Source organism: Protomyctophum bolini (genome assembly GCF_963924005.1).
Source record: "Protomyctophum bolini genome assembly, chromosome: 8".
Classification (NCBI taxonomy): Eukaryota; Metazoa; Chordata; class Actinopteri; order Myctophiformes; family Myctophidae; genus Protomyctophum; species Protomyctophum bolini.
In genome coordinates, this window is record NC_137869.1 from 43,420,106 (window position 1) to 43,445,612 (window position 25,507).

General features: G+C 42.4%; 3 protein-coding genes across 5 annotated transcripts in view; 1 reads left to right on the forward strand and 2 right to left on the reverse strand.

Annotated features, from left to right (window-relative positions):
* Positions 1-25,507, forward strand: part of rubcn (rubicon autophagy regulator) — a 473,816-nt gene that overhangs the window by 159,432 nt on the left and 288,877 nt on the right. The gene's annotated exons all lie outside the window — the stretch shown is intronic.
* Positions 4,666-8,380, reverse strand: LOC308319336 (dynein light chain Tctex-type protein 2B-like). Of its 2 annotated transcripts, XR_013964455.1 has the most exons (6): positions 8,233-8,380; positions 7,878-8,011; positions 7,176-7,245; positions 5,876-5,939; positions 5,062-5,259; positions 4,666-5,016 (listed from the first exon to the last, which is right to left on the reverse strand). XR_013964455.1 is itself a non-coding variant. In XM_080769362.1 (5 exons), the coding sequence occupies exons 1-5, from the start codon at positions 8,289-8,291 to the stop codon at positions 5,212-5,214; spliced, it is 375 nt and encodes a 124-aa protein (XP_080625488.1). In that variant the 5' UTR covers positions 8,292-8,380; the 3' UTR covers positions 4,666-5,211. The 2 variants fall into 2 exon arrangements, 1 of the variants encoding a protein (XP_080625488.1); XM_080769362.1 differs by having other exon boundaries at positions 4,666-5,259.
* Positions 11,240-24,384, reverse strand: LOC308320253 (hydroxylysine kinase-like; the record flags this gene model as incomplete). The annotated part of the gene is made up of 6 exons (XM_080770571.1): positions 11,240-11,410; positions 11,770-12,056; positions 12,666-12,846; positions 14,686-14,828; positions 17,903-18,224; positions 24,319-24,384. 6 exons carry the CDS (start codon positions 24,382-24,384, stop codon positions 11,240-11,242), a joined length of 1,170 nt encoding a protein of 389 aa, XP_080626697.1.

Below are 25,507 nucleotides of genomic sequence, written 5' to 3' on the forward strand. Positions count from 1 at the left end.
CTGCAGGTGGTCCATGGAGAAATGTTTTAAGATGGAAATGAATAAAATATTTTTGTTAAATGCATTTGCTTTAAAATAAGCTCGAAATTGAACAATTTATGTAGTACAGTAACTACACAACCCAAACCTCAAAAAAAGTGGTCTTACCCTTTAACTGAAATATGTTAGTGGTCCTGAGCAAAAAAATCACACCCGTGAAGTGAGGGGCGCTAATATATTAAAGTCTAACTCATGTTGATTAGGTGATGTAATGGTGATATAAAACAAACGGTGCCAACACAAACATTAAAAGCCATTAACAATAAAGAAGAGGCATAACGTAAACGTATAACGTAATGAGGCACGTTGTGAATTTTCCCTTCATTGTCAATGGCGTTTACAAAACAAACATTGAAATAAAGACAAACATTAAACGTGCATAGGCCCTCAAAAAGATGGAGAACCACTTATTATCTCGGTTAACCTAATTCTGGAATTGTATTAAACTGCTTACTGAATCGAACACACACGCATGCGCGCACACACACACACACACACACACACACACACGCGCGCATGCAATATATACAGTATTTCCTAATAATGATGACTACCAGGCAATCTGGTACACTTCCCCTTCTTGAGATCTGAACTTCCTTTTTCTGTGGAATGTCTTTACCTCCAACTCCCAGTGAATTAGAACATTTCGTCATCATGCCCATTTTGCCTGCATAGGCATAATTAATTACCTTTGGGTGTGACACCCTGATGCACCATAACAGAGTAGTAGCCTACTTTTTTATTATTCTTCCACCACTGGTTATAAGGGAATTTGTTAGATACAGTAGTAGGCCTATATCTCACACAGACAGCCAAAGAGCTTGTGATTGTGTCTGTCCCATACAGTCTACCAGAACTCTTTCTCCCCCTCTCTCTCTCTCTCTCTCTCTCTCTCTCTCTCTCTCTCTCTCTCTCTCTCTCTCTCTCTCTCTCTCCCCACCCTGTGACTCTCATTACCACTGAAACTGCAGCAGCCAATGTCTCACACACAATCCACCCCTTTCAGCTCCACCTTTAATTCAATTTTAAATGTGGTGAACATCAGCATTTTAATTGTGCTATCATCCATACAAATGCACTTTCCCTTGGGCATGTGCCGCATGTCGGTTATCTAATAAAAGTCCATTTGAAGCTTGGGGGTCAGAATCAAGACGTTAAAAGGTATAAGTGATATGAGATAACATGAGTCGACTCCCCTCTCACTCCAGCTCTTTAATAAACAGAAAAGAGTTCAGTCACGCGAGAGAGAGAGAGAGAGAGACTCAGCTGCTTCTTCGCATGCGTAAAAGGAGACAGCTTAGGTGGTTCGGGCATCTGGTTTGCCTCTTGGGCGTCTCCCTATAGAGGTCCTCGAGGCACGTTCCACTGGGAGGAGACGTCTCCTAAAATGCTGATGTTTTGGTCTCACTAATGTTGGTCTCACTAATGTTGGTCTCACTAATGTTGCTCTGGAGAGGGAAGTCTGGAGCTCTCTGGTGGAGCTGTTGCCCCCGCGACCCGACTACGGATAATTAGGCGGTTGAAGATGGATGGAAATACAATCAGGGAAGAGAGAGTACCCATTTTATCAGCTTCAAATGTATAGTGTGTTCCACTTTTGTCTGCAATTTTGTCTGCTCATTTGTTTGTGTGTCCTCACTTCTTATTTCACTTAGTTATCCTGCCCTGTATGAGTTCTCCTCCTGATTGGATACAAGTGGTATCCTGACCTGAAATAGCCTGGCATAAGAGCTTAAGAGTTTTATTAGGATCCCCATTAGCTGGTGCATAGCAGCAGCTACTCTTCCTGGGGTCCACAACACAGAACATAAAAACATGACATTCGACATGAACGACATTACAGGACAATGATATATAAATAGTCAATTTCCTTCCAACAATTTAATCATCCACTTTCTAAATCCCCGTCAATAGATGACCTGAACAGAAGCTCTTCAGACATTTACCTTCAAAACAGATTGGGGCTGTGACCTTCAAACGGAACATGAAAAGTATCTGGTGAAACACTGTGGCGATAGGCCACTGTTTGTCACTGATTGAACTGAAGCCCTTTTATGCAAGAGACCTGTATCCACATTTGAAACTTGGGAAATGGGACAAGGACATTCTGCATGAGTAGGCTGGCTGGCTGCTCCGACTTTCTAAATTTGTAAGTAGGCTACAAATAGCTACTTTTATTCAAGTATAAATTTAGAATTTTGGGCTTTTACTTGCACCAGAGTGTTTGTACATTGCTAATTACTTTTAGTAAAACATGTGAGTACTTTCCCACACCAGTAGCCAAAAAGCTGGGTGTACTACTGGACTCTGACCTCTGTCTCGAGGCCCAGGTTAAATCTGTGGTTTACGCAACATATATAGAATCCGACCAGTCCTTTCCACCCCTAACCGTCATAAAGTTGTCAATGCACTCATTTCATCCCGTTTGGACTACTGTAACGCCCTCTATTCATCACTCAGCAAAGGATCCATACACCACCTACAGTTAATACAGAACGCAGCCGCAAGACTCATCACTGGAGCAAGAAAATCTGAACATATCACCCCGGTACTGGCCTCACTTCACTGGCTCCCTGTACATTTTAGAATTGATTTTAAGATTTTAATACTGACTTTTAAAGCTCAGAATGGCCTGGCACCGCAATACCTTGATCTTATTAAACCCCACCAGCCTGTCCGCCAATTAAGGTCCTCTACCTTAGCCATAGAGGTACCTAAAACAAAAATGGTGACAAAGGGGGATAGGGCCTTTTCAAGCAGGGCTCCCAGGCTCTGGAACAGCCTGCTATCTGACCTGAGGTCTATTAGCTCCTTGGCTATTTTTAAAACTAAATTAAAGACCCACTTTTATAGGAAAGCCTTTTTAAACCGATAACCAATGTTTGCTTTTAATTCCCTTGTCATTTTATTCTGCCTGTTTTATTGTTATTGATTGTTATGTAACACTGTTGTTTTCTCATACTGTTAAGCACTTTGTGACACTGTCAAAAAAGGTGCTATATAAATAAAGTTTATTATTATTATTTCCACACCACTTTTTCCAAACCTGCAGCAGTTTAACACCACCACTAGATGGCAGTGAAGAGCGCAGTATCGCCAATGAATGACGTAACGGCTCTCAAAGTTAAAAGCCCTAGGAGAGTCTCTGCTTCTCGCCGGGCGCAGTGGCGTGCGCCTGTAATCCAAGCTACCGGGAGGCTGAGGCTGGCGGATCGTTTGAGCTCAGGAGTTCTGAGCTGCAGTGGACTATGTCGATCAGGTGTCCGCACTAAGTTCGGTATCGATATGGAGCTCCCGGGGGAGCCCGGGACCACCAGGTTGTCTAAGGAGGGGTGAACCGGCCCAGGCCGGAAACGGAGCAGGTCAAAGCCCCCGTGCCGCTCAGTAGTGGGTTCGCGCCCGTGAATAGACACTGCAGTGCAGCCTGAGCAATACAGCGAAACCTAGTCTTTTTATGCCGGTGGTTCTAAACCTTTTATTATTACAGTGCGATCTTGTCAACAGCTGGATTGTTTGGTTTGTGTTCGGATACGTATTTCAAATGTACATAAAATAACCATAAAGTGGAAACTGTATGTTCCACACAGCCTGAGTGAGTCTCCTATTTAGGGTAAAAACAAGACGTAATTTCCCTAGATGGCCAGTGGGTGTCGCTATGTAACAACATATCAAGGTACTCTTTTCACAGTCAATCCTTCTCTTCCACTACTGTACAGTCACGTTATGTAGGCCAGTGGTTCCCAAACCTTTTCATGTCAAAGACCCCCAAATTGATACTCATTAGCCCACGGACCCCCATTAGAAAAGGTATAGGCCTACCAGGGACCCCCATAAGAGAAGATTTCTCTTACTGCCTCAAGGACCCCTGGGGGTCCCCAAGACCCCACTTTGGGAACGTAGGCGACCTCACGCTGATACTCTTCTTCTACTTAAGTCAATCAGTAGGCCTACCACTGCTATACTCATGCACCTTTCATGTCTAAACCTCATGTAGCCTACATAGCCTATACTGTAGCAGTATAGTGGCTCAGAGCCAGCCGAGTCTGAATTTTTCTTTGAGGGGCGCTAGCCCCAGGTTTAATGTTTGTTTTTAGTTAAACAAACATTAAACTATTGACAATGATGGAAAATTCACGTCATATTGTCCCTAACAAACATTAAATGCCATTAACAATACACAGAATGTAGACCTAATGTTTGTTTTGTCCGTGTTTGACATTTACATCACTATTACCATCACCTAATCGTAGCAATATGAGTTAGACATTTATATATATACCGAAAGCACGCCTCGCTGCACACAGGTGTGATTTTTCTTTTGCAGCTGGTTCCCAGATTGGGTGTATGTCACAGTGTCAGTTGAAAATAGGCTGTAGTTAAAATAATTGTAATTTTTTGTTGATGACATGCATTATGTTGAGCTCCATGTTTCAATAACAATACCTTAATGTACAACACTAACCCACAGGGAAACCTTAACGGGTACCTACTACCTAGTACGTATACATTGGAGATAAACATGTTCTCTGGTGGTGTACACATGTGCAACAATACAGTGGTAGATACAAGCATGAACACAATGCAGGACTAATGGATACATTACAAGCATGACAGGAACATTCTAGATACTGTAAATACAAATTGTTTAATCAAAATGTAAATCTTCATTACAGTCGCATATTATGTGCACAACAGCTCATTGTCACAAATTCCCATGTATTAAATAATGAATTGCAATTTTTATAGCGCTTTTCAATGGTTGGTTCATTTATTCATACATTGGGGAGGTGAAGTGGCGAACAGTCGACGCCAGCGTCCTCACTTCCGATTCATTCAACAATGGTGGAAAGCTCACACGACCAACTCATTGGAGGGAATGTAGGGTTCAGTGTCTTGCCCAAGGACACTTCGACATGTGGACAGGAGGAGCCAGGATTCAAACCGCCAACCCAGGGATCATTGGACGACCTGCTCTACCTCCTGAGCCACAGCCACCCAAGGCATACAAAAAAAAGAATGCACCTCAGCGTCATTACAAAATGTTTAGGATCAAATGGAAACTAAACAGACCACGATTAATAATGGAAGTTGCTGGCCTTTGAGCAGCATCATTAAGCATCCTGTAATCTTCACCAGAAAGACAACTCTGTCATCTCACTGTCCTTTTGTTCCTCAGTAATAGTAGCATCCGAAAGCAGCCGCCATGCAGAACAAACTGTCCTGTGGAGGCAAAGCAAAATCGGTCAACGAGTCATTCAAAATAATTTCATCCAGTTGAACAGACAACTTGAAAGGCGCCTCTGGCATTATCACAGACTCTAGCATTGTTGATTGATTGAAAAAATAGGTCTGCTAAGAGGATTTTAACGCAAGGAAGCCTATGGCTGTGTTTCCATAGCGGTCCTTATGTAGGCTACTCAATTCATCGAACAGTTAATGACAGCCATGGACTGTTTCAGAGATGCTATAATATAGCATCTCTGAAACAGTCCTTGACGATCTTGACGATGCAGAACTGTTTTCCATATTATGGAAAACAGTTCTGCATCGTCAAGGCCGTACCAGTAGGCTCCCAAACAGATACTTCAGAGTCAACCAGACAAACAGCTTTATGAACAATTTGCCACTATAGACTTGTCGCCACACAGGCACCTGAGACTGTATTACCAAGTTTGCTCACACAAACCTATAGTATGCACACATAAATGTACGTCGTACACACAGACACATTCTTTTGTTATTGTTCCTACAATGTTGAGGACCTGAAACTAAAGCATTGTACTCGTGTGTGTACTCGTATACGAGGGGTAACTAAATAGAAATCTTGAATCCTTACGTTCATGAAAATGTCTTCTGCATAGCTGTCGGTATCGGCATCCCAGAAACATCTTGAGGACATCCTGGTGGAATAAAAGGAAGCATATATTTTATTGATTCCGACATCGTGTCAAATTACATAAAAAATGTGCGACCAGACACATTAGACAGGTGACAAAGGAAAAAGAAAAAATAAGAGAAAAGCATAAGGAATGTAGATTGATTCCATAATATAGGTGTCCTGTATGACACAATTAAACTACATGTGGGTCCACCAAGAGAACAGTGTAGGCCTGAATGCTTCATTGACCCCTGCTCAAGTGTGGCTCTGTTAAGCTGTGGGGGACATTCTCCTGGCGTGAGTTGGGGCATATCAAATCAACACCAAGTTAGTCTGTGTGATCACCTTTATGGTCAGAGTACAGCCAAACACTTAGTCCAAAAGGATATCACCGAAACAAGTCGGTGCGTCCTTTCCAGGTACTAGTATTGATGACATATGCTCCCATCCGCAAGGCATACAATGTCACTGAATGCTTTGACGAGTATGAAAATGACAGGAAACATGCCATGGCCTTTTCCGTCACCAAATCTCAACACAACTGAACACCTCTATGTGAGATTATGGACCAGCGTGTTTATACAGCACTCTCCTCCACCATCATCATCATCATCATCATCATCAAAACATTGCATGGGGCATGGAACGTGTTTTGTTAGAATAGTGTTCCAACCCGCCAGTAAGATCCAGACACACAAAAATCAAGGTACTTTAATCATGTCTACACATTTGCCGTCTACACAAAATGCTGTGAATGTACAAATGAAGTGGCATTTACAAAAGAAGTCAAGCTCCGGACAAAGTCCCATCTTTTTTTAGACGCTGCTGGCTGCTGACAGACCTCTTGAAAATGTGCTTTTCGCCAGTTTTTTTAAAACAGCTTACAGTGCGACACGAAGTGACGCACGGTGAGCTTGTATATCGTCCATTTTTGAATAGCCATTAACGTATAAATGTATGAAGTAGTGGTTCAAATGATTGTGATTAACACACTTTGCTGGGGACCCGCTGGAACCCCTCCCAGGATCCCGGGGGCCCCACTTTGAGAACCAATGAACTATCCAGTCTTTTCCAATCATTTATATGTAGTAATAGTACACTTATTTTCTCACGAGCATACATCCTCATTGTGACTTGTCGGTCACTCCCGATTCCCGACAAGACACGACAATATTTACAGGAATACATTACAGCATAATTCACATGAATGGCTCTGACAGTTTAATGACACTCGTCTGATAGCAGTCACTTCACTTACTTGACTCCCTGACCTCGTTGCTCTCCGATGGCCACTTGTACCACAAGCTTGTATCTGTCAAGGCCCACACCTGTGATGAGAAGAGAACAGGTGACACTGTGATGATGGCCGTTTGAAAAAACTAAAGAGGTACAGTTATACAGCAATGCTAAAAGGATAACACAAAAGACGTAACAACACAATAAACAAATCATCAATAATAGAAGCAATAAAAGTATATTTACAGAATAAATAGTGGGAGAGGGGGTTAATTTCTGGTGGCAAGCCAGAAGTAGAAGACTTGTCTTTAGGTCTAAACGTTGAATAGAAAGTAGAAGTGCTGCCGTGGTCCGTGCTGGACTGCTGGTGGTATACAAACCGTTTCATTTTTTGCGCCGACGAAAATTAAAGCCTGGGTATCGAGGCTATATACAAACTGTGAACAGGTGCCCGTTGGCGAGGGTTCGATAATGAAAATACAAAAAGAGGTCCACTCCAAGGCATTCTGCTATACAGTCAAGTAAAAAAGCCTTTATTGAAGTGGCATCTCGGCAAAGAGCATTACAAAGACAGACTTACGCGTTTTGGCTGTAAAAGCCTTCGTCAGGTACTTGTCTAGGTCTAGTTGCAAATTGCAGACAAGTGCAGTGCTTTTTATGGCAGTTTTGAAGGAAGGTAGGGAAGAGAGTGAGAGAGAGGAAAATAATGTGTGGTATATCTCACTCTTCAGTTTGTTCTTGATGCTGTCTGCCAGGGTTCGGGACAGCCCTGGAACCTCTTCTGGGTCATACTGCAGCCCAGTGAGCTGCTCACGCAGGATGTCACCAATACACTCCTTCACAATGGCAGGTTTAAACCTGACACACACACACACACACACACACACACACACACACTTTAAAATCCTAACGTTGTGACATATCTTATTCCTATCTGTCAAACTATCCTTGACACAGATAGGCCTGGGATGCATTAACGACAGACAGTATTTAAACTGTGTGAATGGAACATTAGCTTCATCATTAGCATAATAGCATTACAAGCAGGCTATGAGTACTTTGAAGTTTGAACAGCTTACTTGTTGTGGTAATTAGGTCGTATAAGGTACGTGTTTCCCCCGGTATCTCCGCCCTCCATAGCTTGCTAAAGAAACATTCGGAATCAGCACAAATTCATGAAGTAATAATAACAAGAATGTAGCTATTAGCTAACGTTAGCTCATCATCGTCTCTAGTCTGCAGTCTGCAGACTTGTATTATTTGCTACCATGGCGACGCTGTGTCGTCATTTCTGTTTTTCAAAATAAGATGTGAAGATGTCTCTGTGACGTTTTTTGTTTTGTTTTTAAATGTAAATAATAAACCTTTTTAGGGCCGATATTTTCTTTTAAGTTACAAATACAAACGCTGCTCAACATTCACATACTTCATTGTAAAGAAGGTTGCATAAATCATTCCTGTCCTCTGTGATCTGCAAATAAGACTATGACATGAGCTTTTTTAGTAAGTAGATAAGAATGCGTTCTTGCACTCATTCATAGACGTCAGCAAACTCAGCATACAGTAGTGCACAAGGGGCCGTGCATGTGCGCTGATGTAATACTGATTGTGGCCAGACGGTGGCATCAAATGATAAGATACAGTATACACATGCAGGTATAGTGTCTATACTGCTCTCTGTCAGAGAATGAGAGTCAGGGAAAAAGGACGGTACGTATATGCTACAGTATAGGTTTTCCTTCAAGGAGCACATAAGTCCCAGCCCACATGTGTGCCTAACGTAAACACAAACTACCCAACCTGGGCCTATTAAAAGCAATGTTATATTATCTCACACTGCTACTGCTTCTGCCATTTACAATCACAGACACAGCCCGGACTGCTGTGCAGCAGCTCTGTAGCAGCATTTTCAATGGCCTTTTCGGTGCATGTCTATAGTCTAGCTTTAAGTGATTTTCTTTTAAAAAGTGTTAAAAAGCTCCATGTTGTAATACCGAAACTGAAACTGGGATAATGTTCAAACGATCGGAAATCGGACCGGGACATCCCTAGTATACCTATTATATCCCTATCATGATATTACACTGTATTATTGGCTGTGATGTTGGATATTGTACTATTGTGATATGGCATAAGTGTTCTATAAAGAATATAAATATCGGATCGTGAAAAATCGTTATCGGGCAGATACTCAAAATCAAATGATCGGAGATCGGAAGCAAAAAAAAACATGATCGGGACAACTCTACTTAAAAGCTTTTTTAAAGTCCTTTTTTCTGACAGTTTGACACCGCTCCTACAGTTTACCCTAGACAGTTTACCCTAGAAAACGAAATAAAACCAATAGAAAAAATACTGACTGGCACGTGGTACCCCTCCTCTGTTTGTACCAGAAATGAGTAACAATTAATTGAAATGAGCTGTAAACCCATTCACACACACATACACACACACACACACATACACACACACACTGTGGAGGAATTAAACCATTTAGGCCTGACGTCGAAATAAAAAATAACGTCAACGGCATTTTTTTTACGATTTTTCAAAAATAGCAGACCTACAAGCTCGTAGCTTCTGAGCTTGTAGATCTGCTATTTTTCAATAGCTAAAGTATAGCATAATGCTTAGTTAAGAAGACACCAAAAAGGGGTTCCCGTCCAGAATGGGTTTTTTAAACCATCCAGATCCCCAGAGGACGTGACAATTTAAGGACTTTTAAGACATTTTCAATACCTTAAATACAGGGATGTCAAACTCAAATACACGGTGGGCCAAAATAAAGAAGTTGGTAGAAGCCGAGGGCCGGACTGTGTATCGACACACGGGCACCGCGGTCAGGAGGACGTCCCAGGCAAATCGCAAAAAAAAGTAAATGCATTTCAAACTGAAAATGCATTATTATTAAGCTCAGTTTCCTGTTCTATAATGATCCTCACAAAGCAGGACTTGTAGTAGTATGGTGGTCCGTGCAATATACCAGAGGGCCAGTTCATTCTAATACTAATTAAATATCATCCCGCGGGCCAAAGATAATTCACTCACGGGCCTGCAGCATTTGGCCCCCGGGCCTTGAGTTTGACATATATGCCTTAGTTAAAACAAAAGAAGACCAATGGCCTATACTGCATCACAAGTAATCAACAAATGACATACCGTAAAAACTGGTCAAACATTGGCCAAATTGTTAAATACTAAAAGAATAGCCTATCTATCTGCTATTTCCAGCGCCAAATATTTATCCATGGAGAGGGGGGGATGAGAACCACACTGCATTAAATGAACACAGTACAGTATAGACTACAGAAAGATGCACTCAGTATACAGTAGCGTGGACACTTGATGAATGCATGCAGAGCTCCAGATGGGGATTATTATATACATTAAACATTGAAGACTGTATATAGGCTGATATAATAAAGTATCAGAGTGCTGTCCACGAAGGAAACATCCCTGGCTGTCTGTCAAACCACAGCGACAGACATACAGCATAGCTACAGCCTCCATCGCCATCATCATCACAGTGGAATGGGATTTCAGTGTGTGTGTGTGTGTGTGTGTGTGTGTGTGTGTGTGTGTGTGTGTGTGTGTGTGTGTGTGTGTGTGCGTGTGCGCGTGCGCACGGCTGCACGCGCGTGCGCGCGTGCACTATACTTCCATAGACACATCGAAGATGGACAACATAGTGAAAAGACTAACCATAGAACATAACTGAATGAGAGACAGGCACCGCAGTGCTGAGCATCTCGTCATTCTATTCTTGGTTGTCATGAGAAATGATGGAAGGCGTTTATGACACAGCATCACTGTGAGATTGATAACAACGTCGTTTTTGATTGAACTGCACATTTTTTTACAAAAAAGAATCACAATAAAGGCATTAATTTTTTTATTGTCAGTCTTCATAATGCGAACGATCGCTTGGTAAACGGAATGTTGTGTTGTCTAGCATGACTTACTGACATTGACTAAAGCACTGAGGCTACACGCCATGGAGGTATACACACCTCCTCCGTCTCTGGCGGGCCCGCGACACATGCATGGTCACTCCAATGAACTGCAGCGGTCAATGAGGTTTATTGTCTAGGTTTCTATATCTCCGTTGTACGCCTGCGCGTCTTGGAACCACCTCCTTTCCACTTCCTGCTTCCCCAGCCCCCAGAGTTTGAGCAGAAGACGCGTTCCACTTCGGCTCGTGGTCAGGAGATACTCCTTGTTGTCCGGGTACATTGAGGCGTTGTAGCGGCCCATAACCTGTGGTGGAAACAGTACACCAATCATGTATTACCCAAGTAAAAGTATCAATGTATTACCCAAGTAAAAGTATCAATGTATTACCCAAGTAAAAGTATCAATACTGCAATGTAGAAATGAGTAAAAGTGCAGAACGTATACTTGAGTAAATGTACAAATAAAGTATTGGCATCAAAATGTATACCAAAGTAGAACATACTTATTGTACAGAATGTCTTATTTCACTATAGTTTTCAAATGTTTAAAAATATTTTTTTATGCAAGAGGACACCAGGACATTGCTTTACTGAAAACGAGCGCTTCCAAACTCTGACGGAAAAAAAAACATGGCCGCACGCTCTGCAAATACATATTATTACCACGGACTGGCACATCCGACAGAGCACCAGGGTGTAGAGGGAGCGCCGCTCGGCCTCGCTCAGAGGCCAGACGCTCTCCCAGCCGGCCAGCAGGGCTCCTCCCACCTCCAGGGGGCGCGGGTTCTCCAGCATCAGGTACATGATGGAGACGGCCACCTCGAACACGCAGCAGTCGACGCTCAGCAGGCCAAAGTCCAGGATGCCGGACACTTGGTAGGCGCCGGGGCCGGCGCCGGCTGTGGGCAGCGCGACGATGTTCTGGTCACTGAGGTCCCCGTGAATTACGCCTGTGACAAAGAGAGAGATATATATAGGGTCGATTCATACTCCTATTTTAGAGCCGAATAAAAGTTGGTTCGGCGCTGTAGAGCCTATACAATGTGACGTCATTTGAGGTTCGGGGGGGGTAAAGTCGGGGGAAATTGGACCGTGAGGTACTAGGTTTGTTGCCCTGAAAAAAGGGCTCCTGGGGCCCTTCGTTGGCTGTTGAATTTTGTTAAATTTTGGTTAAAAAGATGATGAAAACACGAAAATGTTGTGCGCACGCGCGCTATGGGGGCCCTGCAAATATTACTGGCCCAGGGGCCCTAATGTGGGTTAATCCGTCCCTGACTGTGCCTTTGGAATGGAGAACCAGGGTTCGCTTCCCGGCTGAGGCTCCACTACTACTAGTACTACTACTACTACTACTACTAATAATAATAATAATAATAATAATATTAATAATAATAATAATAATAATACTAATAATAAACTGGATAATATTGTTCCTACAGGAAAAAGTGTGGGCAACTTAACAAACAAAATAATAACAAAAATGAAAAGAAATACATTGTAGTATGAAAATAAAGAGTAGGGCTACAAATTCAGTTTGACTCAGTCAGTTTTATATATACCCTTTTGAAAGGAGCCGAGTTTGGGCTGCACACAAGTCTTGTACTCTTTGATGATGGCCTTCACCACCTCCTGCAGGGGCTCTCCATCCATCACATGGAGGTACGGCTCCAGGAGATGCACGTTGGACAGGCTCCAGAACATATTATCTCGTTGGAGAACACCAAGGTGTGGAGATGTCATCTGAAAACACCGCAGATTATTTCACACATTAAGACCTGGGGCCGATTCAACAAATGTCTTCTAAGTCCTCCCCGTTTTCTGAGTATATATGTGTTCTCAAACCTGTTCATGTCAAAAACTTGCAAAATTATAGGCATATGTATTTTGCTGCGGACCCCCATCTCAAAATATGTTGCTCCAGGCATCCCCAGAAGCCAAAGATTTGAGTTTAAATGTTCGCATTGCACGATTTGCACTCATTTTCACATTTTTAGAAAAATAGCAGATCTACAAGCTTATAGCGTGGTCTATGAGCACGGCATACAGTGACGTGCTATGAGCTGTATCTGAATAGCCAAAGTATAATAAAAATATATATACCGGTAGGCTATTAAAAAAATAAAACTGATATGCAATGCATATGCATTGCGAAATGAGACTGAGAGCTTGGAGATCTGCTATTATTTCAATCACAGAGTGTTTTACATACAATAATATATTGTGGTGTTTTCCATCTGTCTTTAATATTGTTGTATCTATTATTATACAGAATTGATACAGTGGAAAGGAATGGACATATAATTAAAAGGTTCACTTCTGTGGACTCTAACATTATTACACCTATAGCTACATGTTTAAGCATTTATTTACATGTCAATTTCAGCTCTGATATTTATTTCAGACATGCTCTAGTCTAGCATGTATTAACTCATTTTGGATGAAATATAAATAAATGCAGTTTTTCTCCACTGGTGAAAAGCTTGGAGGTTGCACAACGACAGGCTCTCAGTCGAACCAATCTGGTCACATTTTTTAAAAACCCCACACCGCAGACGTAATTCGGGTGTCCATCTCAGGCTTGCGAAAACAAAAACAAAGCAAATAATAGGGACTTTAAGCAACGACGGCTATACGGCAGTCAATTCCTACCATGGCAGAACCTATACACTTAAAGAACTTCGTGTCTATACAACGCCATGTCATAACCATGTTTATTGAAATGAGCTGTCATGCATTTACACCGATTGCTCCATCACCTGTGTAATGTGTGATCTGTTGGCATGCTCTGAATGATGAAAGAACACTAAAACCATTATGTCATATTAACCATGTTTATTAAAACGGTTTTTAGAATAACACAGAATTGCTCCAGCACCAATTCCTCTTTCCACTGCTGTCCAGCCGCGACACGGTGTGTGTGTGTGTGTGTGTGTGTGTGTGTGTGTGTGTGTGTGTGTTTTTTTAATGATATGTGTTTTTGTTTGACACATTGACTGCATAGACGCATCACAATGGGAACCAAAGAACCCGATGAACCCTTAGCGGTTTTGACAGCTACGGCGATTGCGTCATAGCCGCCGTCCCGAAAACAGTCGTTGCTTAAAGTCCCTAATATTTTAACAGGGGTCCCCCCCCCCCCCCCCCCCCACCCTGACAAACACCTGTAGGCATTGCATTTTGTTCCACAGATAAATATTGTGAAAACAGCAGATCCACAAGCTGACAGCGCCTACGAAAGTGAGGCCTTGTGAGCTTGTAGATCGATTATTTTCTAATTGTTCGCCTCTTTGAAAGAGTATTTGACAATTGGGCCATTTACCTGTTGTAAGATTATATCCATGGTGGCCCCTAGCCCATTTACCTGTTGTAAGACTATATCCATGGTGGCCCCTAGCCCATTTACCTGTTGTATAAGACTATATCCATGGTGGCCCCTAGCCCATTTACCTGTTGTGTAAGACTATATCCATGGTGGCCCCTAGCCCATTTACCTGTTGTATAAGACTTTATCCACGGTGGCCCCCAGCCCATTTACCTGTTGTATAAGACTATATCCATGGTGGCCCCCAGCCCATTTACCTGTTGTAAGACTTTATCCATGGTGGCCCCTAGCCTGCCCACTTCGTAGAGAATCTGTGGCGAGGCAGGGATTTGGGACAGAGTCGTTCCAGACATGTAGCTCAACAGCCGCACACAATATGTCTGATGGCCGAATCCACAGTCTAACGAGAGAGGGTATAGCCATGCACACGCACGCACGCACGCACACGCACACACACACACACACACACACACACACACACACACACACATGAAATGTTTATTTATGTCCACATAATGAGAAGTACAGGAATACCTTGTACAAAGGACATAAACACTGCCAGTGCAGTTTGACAGTGGGAGAGCAGCCAGTTACAACGTGCATGGCCACATACAGTAGACACACAGTACATACAGTACACACACACACACATACACACACACACACACACACACACACACACACACACACACACACACACACAATCGTCTTGCAGAGATGTTAATGTTTCGGGGGGGAAATGTCCTCATGCAGTTATACACTCGATTATCTTTGGATGCTGCAGATTCATTCGGTGCCACTTAAACCCTCTCTATACTTCAATGACATGGCATTTAAAACGTAAAGTGCTCACACTTATTCAAGCTGCGATGAGGATGTTTGTAAAGCATCCCCAGCAATATAATAATAAGCATGAAAGAAGTGCATGTGAGAGCAACAGTCAGACAGAAATTGGTGGCAGTCAACCAAATACAGGAAAGAAAGGGCGAGGGCCACTTTCATCCGTCCTCCTCTCACCCTACCCTCTACTTCAACCAGCAATTGGAACATAGATGTATTAGTAGCGGCCTTCAGTCTCGATAGACCATGGCACTTTAATAATAATAATAATAATAATAATAATAGTACTGGACTGTGAGAGTGCATTTGGTATATATACAGTACGCTCTTATTTCATCTATACACAAGTCCATTCACTTGGTGCTTTAGCTTGTGTGGATCTGCTATACTTTTGATATTTCTGTGTGTCGCTGTAGAATCAAGGTCAAGTATGGCATTTGTTTTTTTTACGAGAAAAAAAACACACGTGGTTACAATTATGGAGATAAGAGGTTTCTGTCCAACAGCGACAATATGTACTGTATACCACGTGTATACTCCCATCAGATATGCATCTCTAAAACATGTGATCGAGTTCCGGTTTTGATTTTGACAGCAGATTTGGGTTGAGTCAGTCTTTGAAAAAACATATATCATTTTGGTTTAGTCATATATTTCAGTCATCTGAAAAGTTAAACTTTTAGTCTAGTTTTAGTCGACTAAATCTTCAGACATCTGACAAAATTGTATTTCGGCAAGCCTTGATGCATGGTGTCGTAATGGCTGAAAATACGCCCGAGACACGAGCGCAACTTGTCTTTTAGCATGGATCTCTTCTCCTAGTAGGACCACTACCAGTTGACCTGTAGTAAGTCTCATGGTCGGGGGGGTAGGACCAAGGGATTTGGGATTTGTTTATAAACATTTTGGTATTTGTTTATAAACATTTGTGATTTGTTTATAAACATTTGTGATTTGTTTATAAACATTTGTGATTTGTTTATAAACATTTTGGGTTTTGTTTATAAACATTTGGGATTTGTTTACAAACATTTGGGATTTGTTTATAAACATTTGGGATTTGTAAGTCTCATGGGGGGGGGGGGGGTAGGACCACTACCAGTTGGCCTGTAGTAAGTCTCATGGTCGGGGGGGGTAGGACCAAGTCTCATGGGTTTTGGGATTTGTTTATAAACATTTTGGTATTTGTTTATAAACATTTGGGATTTGTTTATAAACATTTGGGATTTGTTTATAAACATTTGGGATTTGTTTATAAACATTTTGGGATTTGTTTATAAACATTTTGGATTTGTTTACAAACATTTGGGATTTGTTTATAAACATTTGGGATTTGTAAGTCTCATGGGGGGGGGGGGGGGGGGGTAGGACCACTACCAGTTGACCTGTAGTAAGTCTCATGGGGGGGGTAGGACCACTACCAGTTGGCCTGTAGTAAGTCTCATGGGGGGGTAGACTCCTACTATAGTCCCTCCCTAACATTTTAATCTAGTTTTTATGTGACAAAATTGCATATTATCAATACAAAAAAAAGGTGGTCGACTCAGGTCGACGATAGCCTCGGGGAAACCCAGACGTTTATATTTCCAGGGAGAAAAAAAAAAAGTCTGGGGCCGAGTCCACTTCAATTCGGCATACACAGTAGCGCAAACGTCGCTCACTCTCTGCTGATTTCTGATCGTCTGCACCTTTGTTGACTGAATCATTAATGATTGAATTGTTTTTGTTTTGTTTCTGTCTTCTTTTTCTTGTTTGTTTGTTTCTTTTTGTTTTGTTTTTTAGTTTTTTAATGTCTTGTTTGTTTATTGTGTTTGCAATTGTGTTTCTTCTTCTTCTTTGCTTGTCTGCATTGTTAAATTGACACACACACTTACACACGCACGCACACACACACACACACACACACACACACACACACACACACACACACACACACACACACACACACACTCCTCTCTCTGTCGCTCTAATTAATTGCTCTCATGTCCAGCCGCTGTTCCTATAGACAAATTCAGAAACGGGTCTCATGGTCGCAGCTTACATATTTCCTGTAGGCCTCATAATAAGCATTTAAAGTATGAGGTATAGTACAGCAGCCTTGTGTTCATAAAACAGAAAGATTGGGTATTGGGTAAGACTGACGTTATGTATATCTTTCAGGACCTTTCACTGCTTCGTCTCAACCATTACTCAATGGCTCTGTTCTCAGACCCCGTGTTGGATATTGTGACATTCCGTTTTTTTTGGGAATGTTGCCACTACTGTTGGAGCAGCCATAAACTAAACAGGTTCATCTCGATGTTCTGGCCATCTTTGTAATGTTAGTGTTATAGTAAAAAGCAGGTAAAAGAGTAACGTTTGAGGCAGACTAAACATCAGTCACTCTGCCGTTCACTATAGTGGAAGAGATGCGCCTGGTGAGGGTCTAAACCCCCGCAGCTACGTCGAGTCCGCCTACAGAAAATGCCTAAGCTGCGACCATGAGACCCGTTTCTGAATTTCGCCTATCGTTTCTCCTGGCGGAGCCTGCCAGGAGCTGCCCTATATGCCATAAAAAAAAAGCACGGGTGAGTTCCAGTCTATAGGTCGTCGACGACGACGAAATGAACACTATAACCGTTATGAGTGTCCTACCTATGTCCTCCAGACTCATGAGCTGCCCCGTGGTGATGGTGGGCAGCGTGGTCTGGGTGGGAAGGCCCTGCCGCCGGAGGAAGCCCATGGCGTGCGTCTGAACCTCCACCATCGCGCGGTTCTGGCTCTCCGCCGAGTTGAGGATCTTCAGGATGTACTTGCGTCCGTCCGGGTCCGCCACCACGCAGAAGTTCTGGTCCACGTAGCTGGGAAGGTTGCCCATCTCGCTCGCCGTCAGGCCGTAGAGGCGTGCGAGCAGCTCCGTGGCCTGGGACTGGGTGAGGTGAGGCTGATTGGCTGTTTTTTTGGGGTGGGCGGATAACTGAAAATTAGGCTCGAGATCCTTTAGGATGTTAAAGGTATATTCAGTGATTTCACTTGCACTTATTTTTTTGTTTTGTTGTGATAATCCTCTCTACTATAGAGTGTGCTGACCATATAAGCCAAGGAGTTCCTCCCTGTCCCCAGTTAACCTAACCTGACGCTGCCAGATCCAAAAAGCTTGCTACACAAATTTGTTTCACAGCTTATTTGGATCTGGGATCGCGGAAGCAAATTCGATGACGGGGCTGTTCCTTTTTTTCAAGATACATGGTAGATGATTGGATGGGAGCGTCTGTCTATCACCGTGTGGGCGTGCAAACACAACCAATCATATCGACGTGTCTATATACCGTCACATCCGCATCCCGCCTTTAGCTCACGCTGATTGGTTCGGTACGAAGCAGATCTGACTCAGGGCTCAACTCCGTCAGAGATCCCAGATGAGTGTTGTGTTGGGGAATATGTTTCCGCAATACCGCCCTCATCTGGCAGCGTCAGGTTACAGTTAACCCCTTGGGGGTCGAAAAAACCGTAGGTTTCGTTTTTGGCACTCTATCCTGATTGGATGAAAGGCTTATTAGGTCCCACAGCCAAAAACGAAACCTAAGGTTTTTTGAGTGAAATCACTGAATATACCTTTAACGATTCCCCTGTTAACGGATCGATTCCTTAAAGGTGTATAGTGAAATGAAAAATATCTGTGGTCATCATATCTGCATAATACCTATAGTAACAATGGATGCCAAAAAATGGGCAAATTCTCATTTCTGTGTGTTTTTATACCTTCTATCTTTTAAAGTGGTGCAACCACTTCTACATCCAGCTTTGTCCGTGTACCTGTTTGTGTACGTACGTGAATGAGCATGAGTGGTGTGCGCATGCGTGAAATTGGAACGAGAGAAGTATGTGACATTGCTGCCACCTGCTGGACGCAAATCAACTGCCTGTGTAATGGGAGGTGGACGCAGGGGGGCAGTCAGACAGATATTTTGTGAAGCCACTAAGGAAATGAAAGTTCATATAATGGCCTGTTGTGGCGCTGTCATTGGGCTCAAAAAAAACCCATAGCCCCATAGAAGTCCATGTATTTGGGCCCAACTTCACCTAGACTGTATTACCTTAATAAACATGGTCATGAATACTTTCTTCTTCCAGTCACTAGTTTAAAGTCTCATTTCTAATGTCATAATATTCTTTTAGGAAAATTATGGTCCCATTTATAAAAAAAATGACCATAAAGTCGCGCATGTTCTGAGGGGCGTGGCTACCGTTACAGTCTATGAACGGGATCCCCCACCCACTCGAGTCAAAATAAAAACCAACGAAGAAGAAGGGGGGAAGTCCCGCCTCGTTGTCTGGGCCAGCCAATGGCCAGCTGGGCCCAAACGGATCTAGAAAGATGGCGACTTCCATTGCAAGGACTGACAGGCTTCATTTTACGTTCATGTTAGACCCGCGGAACGCTTTGTCCATATTTTTTACAGTCTATGGGTGGACGGCAGCAAGCATGCGCGATCCATAATAAAGCTAATCTAACGGAGCAGAGAGAGAGAGAGAGAGAGAGAGAGAGAGAGAGAGAGAGGGGAGTTGCACCACTTGGTTCACACAGGTGTGATTTTTTATTACTTCCTGAAAACTAAAACGTGCTGCGTGATGACGTGTATAGAGATACACATCGATAAAAGCCAATAAAATGAAGCTCACCCGTTTAATTCCCCATATCTGCGCATCGGTGCAGCGCAGCTGCTACAGATTACAGAAATCCTCCGTTTTTATTCCCATTCAAGATGACATCCAGACAGTGTATTACTCGGTTTCAATTGAATCATCACGCTAAAATAATATGTATCTGAAAACATTATAGGGTAGAAATAAACTGGTACAGCTGGCCAACTATCTGACTTGTAAACAAACACACACCATGCTCCTGCGTATAGCATATAGCTACCGTCCCTAGCTACCGTCCCATCGCCTGAAGGGATGTGACGCTCTGATTGGTTCAGAAACTTCAGACCGGTGTTTCATGTTGAAAACGTCTGAAACTTAAAAAAAAAAAAAAGCTCACCATTTCCGTTGCCCTGGCCTACACCTTTAATGTTTCCCTTTAACAATTCCTAGTAATCCCAATAAAAAGCATCAGGTTAATAGAATAAGGCTCCATTAATAAAATTTTATTTATCTATATATATATATATATATATATATATATATATATATATATATATATATATATATATATATATATATATATATATATATATATATATATTATTATTTTTTATTTATTGGGATGCCTGGTTTGCCTGGTGGGTGGTGATGGGTGGTGATCCACCTGAACTGAAGACGCACCCACAGCTGTAGTTGTATGATAAAGGGGGAGGGGTTAGGGGAGGGGCTGATAGTGTGATGTCACTATATTACTGTTTATTTCATTGGCCCGTTTGGCTGTCAAGGGTTCAGCCTCCAGGAACCCTGATACAAAGTCAATACACCATTGCACATAAAAACGACTCCAGGGTGTCTAATGAAATACACCATTGCACATAAAAACGACTCCAGGGTGTCTAATGAAGTACTGTCACCTGAAAAACTGGAAAAAAAATAAAAATGTGGCACTCTTAAAAAGAACAAACGCTTTTTTTCTTCTTTTAAAAAGAAATAGTGAAATAGCCCTTTTTCTGTCCGCCTATACGAGGCACTGTTCTGGGGCAGGGGGGACCTCGTCAAGGCCCCCCAAGCGCATCAATCAACGCCGGAGCTCCGCGACCAAGGGCCTTGATGAGCCTCCTCTAGCCCACCTACGAGGCACTGTTCTGGGGCAGAGGGGCCTCGTCAAGGCCACGGGGGAATCAATCAACGCTGGAGCTCTTGCAAAACACGTTTTAACCCATTCTGACCGCGGGAACCCATTTTGGTGTCAGCATCATGTTATGCTTTAGCTATTGAAAAATAGCAGATCTACAAGCTCATAGCGCGCCACCGAGTGGCGCGCTACGAGCTTGTAGGTCTGCTATTTTTGAAAAATCGAAGAACGACTGGCATTTTTAGAATCTGATCTCAGGTCAGAATGGGTTCATCAGACCAGTGTGTGTCCAGTGGAAACCTCGTATGAATCTGATCTCAGGTCAGAATGGGTTAACCAGGGCCTTGACGAGCTATACCTCTGCCCACCCACGAGGCCCCGTTCCGGGGCAGAGTATATAAGCCAAACACGCCCTGAGCAAACCAATCAACGCCGAACGAGTTTCACCCACGGGCCCTTGACGAGCTGCCTCTGCCCGCCCGCGAGTATACTCGTTATGCAAGAATGTCTCATTTCAAGTTTTCAAATGCATAAAAAAAATCTTTTGAAAATAGCCCGATCGATCGGCAGATAAATTCTCAAATGGCCAAAATGTATATATATATATATAGGGCTGAAGTGGGTATAATGCATGCTTTGTAATAATAATCCCCAAAGTAACTACAAGTAACTGAAGCCGTCGTGGAGTAAAATAACAATCTTTTGGATCTGAGATGAGTAGATCCAAAGTACAAATACCTCAAAACTGTACTCAAGCATTAGTAGAGTAATTACATGTAAGTACATGTACTTTGTTCCTTTCCACCACTAATGGCAAGTCCTCCTTCTGCCATGGCAGGACGATAACTGTAAAGATCCAGAAAACTGTTCTCTGTTCGCTCTGTTTCTTTCCCTGTACACTCTAATAGCGTATAAGTCTCAAACTATAACTCATGGTCTGACTTATTTATGACTAAAATTAAATAGAACGCTGGCTGTGCTCATTGCCATGCGGTAATAGTGGGCAATGGGCATTCATTCCGCTATTGATATACACGATCACATCATCAATGAATAGTGGCGTCAAAAATAATCAAAGATCAATGAAAAAGGCTCCTGCATCTGCATCTAAGCATTGGCTAAATGAAAGGACTAAGTATACACTTCATCTTGAGAGAATAAGGTATTTCCTGAGAAACAATTAAGAGAGACAATTTGATAAGGTTTGGCGGCCTCTCATGGTCCGTTACTCTTAAACAATCAATAGACACGATATCACTGGTTGACTGTACACCATGTTCTTTTCAGATGTTTCAGAAGTATTTGAAAATGATGAAATCATGAAAATCATGAAAATCACTTCATTTCATATTTATTTATTTCATTTCAGTTATGGTTTTTACATACTTATATTCATTTTACATATTTTTTTTTTTACATATTCCAAATCAGAAATCATGAAATCAAATGAAATGAAAATGTGGCACAAATCTTTGAATATCTATTCTTTCGGAAGACTTTTCATTTATTTCGACGTCAGGCCTACATGGGTTAACCTTTAACCTGGACAGCTTGAGGGTCCAATGGAGTTAAGTGGTTTTGTCCGAAGCGCTTCTTACTACTTTCATTAAATGTTTTATTTTGTATTTACTTTAACCAACACACAGACATTAAAGGTGCAGTTCAATAACAAAAACTCAAAAAATGGAGTTAGATGTTTCCTCCCCACACTGATGATATATAATTACAATAATATTATATTATTATAATACTCTATATAATATTATACATATCGTATATGTAGAATCATCAAATATAATTCTAAACAAAATAAACATTCTAGTAAATATTATATCTGACTGCTTGTGTTGACTGATGAAAAATGTGCCCATGTTGTGCAGTAATATAATAGAAAAGTGAGGAAAATAATCAAATCGTTACCCGGTGAATTGTAATCGACTGTAATTAAGGTGGCAGTGCCAATGCACACCTCTATCAATGAACCTGAACCAACCTCTTAGCGGAGTAGACAAAGGGTTATTTTTGTATACAACATCCTGCTCAAACTCCCCCATGAACAGATTTGCGTAATCTACTGCATGTACACTTACCATTCATCTTGGGCAGATCGATGCACCGCAAGTGCTTCCCGAAGGTTGAATGATGAATATCATGCATATCTCATGGCTTCAGTGTTGACTTTGATGTACAGTAGCACTGTACAGTAAAGGAGGATGTCCTTGTAGGAAAGAAACCAGTCAAACGACATGATATTTGTTTGTGCCAGTTTGCCTAAGGCATTAACGCCTAAGGCCTAACCCATTTAGGCCATTGCATCGAAATTTGAAAAATGTCCTCTAAATCCTTTTCTGAAATACCTCACATCAGTGGCGCTCAATATTTCATGTCAAGGACTCCAAAAATGAGGGGGGTGTACTTGTACATCAAGCTGCCTTGCACGCTACAGAAACAGGAGATAGGCTCCTGCCCTATGGGCCTCATGGCTCGGCAAGGCTACTTACTTACTCCAAAAATGACAGGCTCTGACATGGAACCCTCAGGGGAAGAGAAACAGAGGCCGGCCCAAAAACACCTGCCAGCCCCATCTGTAAATATGTTGTTCCAGGAACCTCTCAGAGGCAAAGCTTTGAGTTCAAAACATTCGCTCTGAAAGAATATACATTCAAAGATTTGAGCCACATTGTCACGATGTTTCAAAGATAGCAGACCTATACAAGCTCGTAGTGCGCCACTCGGTGCTATAAGAGCTTGTAGATCTGCTATTATTTAATAGCTAAGTTCCCGCCCTGGATGGGTTAACGAACAAGAAGAAGAAGAAGGGAAAAAAAGAAGAGGCCAAATCAAAGAACCATATTTGGACACATGACATGACATGATCTAATTCAGGGTCACAGAAGGTCACATAGAAAGAGACAAGATGGGTCTGTTCCAAACCTAATACTCTGTTGCACCACTCGTTCATTCACCCCCCAGTGAATCCCCCAGTAAATCCCAGTGGAAGTGGGGGAATATGTTGTGAAATACAATAAAACATCTGATTCTAAGACTGGAATTAGGGAAAACTTTTTTTCTTTTTTGTACATAATCTTTGCAAACTTGCACCAGGATATTGAGGCCATTGAAATAATATAATAACAACATGCATGATCCCTCAGATGCCATCACCTACACACGACATTAAAGATTGAATGCCGTGAGTTTTGTACTTTTTCTGTTTTGTATAATGTGTCTATATGGACTTAACATTAGGGGGCATGGTGGCACAGTCGGTATAGTGGTGTCGCCTCACAGGCAGAAGGTCCTGGGTTCGATTCCAGCTGCGGTCGCTGGTGGCGTGCTCTCTCCTCCGCGTCATCAGTGCCCATACACAGTACCCGAAGAGGTTGGCGAAAGGGCCTCTCTGTGTGGAGTTTGCATGTTCTCCCGATAGGGTAGGGCTCCTCACAGAAAAACATGCAGTGATCCTGGTCTCTAAACTATACCTCCCCCTGGCCAGCCGGGGCGCCTGATGGGAGGGGAAAGGAACCGGTCGGGATAACGTGCTCCCAAGTTCCACGTCCGGCGGGGGAAACTCTCCCCTGTCATGTGAAAAGAAGCGGCTTGGACTCCTCAGGTGTGGTTTAGAATATTTAAATAATAGTCTTCCCTGTGTATTTTTGGTTTATAAAAAGGCCCAATCGAGGCCCGCTAGGTCAAAATGCCCGATCGAAATGACAGCGATATATAGTGACATCACAATATCATCCCCATCCTTAACCCCTACAATGTATCATGCAGCAGCTGTGGGTGTGGCTTCAGGTCAGGTGGATCACCACACGATGTGTCCACATAAAAACATAATTTTAACACTTTCTGTACACTTTTTGCGAAGAAATCCGTCTCCTAGTATAATCCTAGTACCTGCTGATCATGGGGGGGGAGGGGGGGGTGTCACGGCACTGCATCTTTATTTAACTTGAAGACTTTAACTTTAAGCAAATGATAGCCAGCACTCCGAATGCCGTGAGATCAGGCATTATGGCGCCATCATCATCATGTTTTATGACTAAAGCAAAATTAAATTGAATTCAAAAGACCTGCATGACTAAAACTAAATCAATATTTGCTGGAAAAATTAACACCGGCTCAGTGTCGGTCTCACACTCGCTAAGCTGCATTTATATACAGACAGTGTGCTTGTTCTTCGTTCTACTTTTATCACCTTTACACGCACGCACGCACACACACACACACACACACACACACACACACACACACACACACACAGGCTCTCTGTCCATGTTCACGTGAAGTCGTGAACATGTCCCTCTGCAGTCAAGTCAGAACGGTAGTAAGATGGAGAAAATGCAGGAGGATTAAGAAAGAAGCAGACACGTGCACACATAGACATCAAAGGGGGCTTCAGCCTCTACCCTTTAACTAAAAAAAAGGAAAAAGTTCAAACTACATTTACTCATTCACACTGTGTCCACCACTGC

Excerpts from the sequence above, each read along its gene's own strand:
- LOC308319336 (XM_080769362.1), bottom strand. The coding sequence starts at position 8,291 with ATGGAGGGCGGAGATACCGGGGGAAACACGTACCTTATACGACCTAAT. Across the intron at positions 8,012-8,232 it reads CGACCTAATTACCACAACAA|GTTTAAACCTGCCATTGTGA; the intron begins GTAAGCTGTTCA and ends TGTGTGTGTCAG. Across the intron at positions 5,940-7,175 it reads CAACGAGGTCAGGGAGTCAA|GATGTCCTCAAGATGTTTCT; the intron begins GTAAGTGAAGTG and ends TTATTCCACCAG.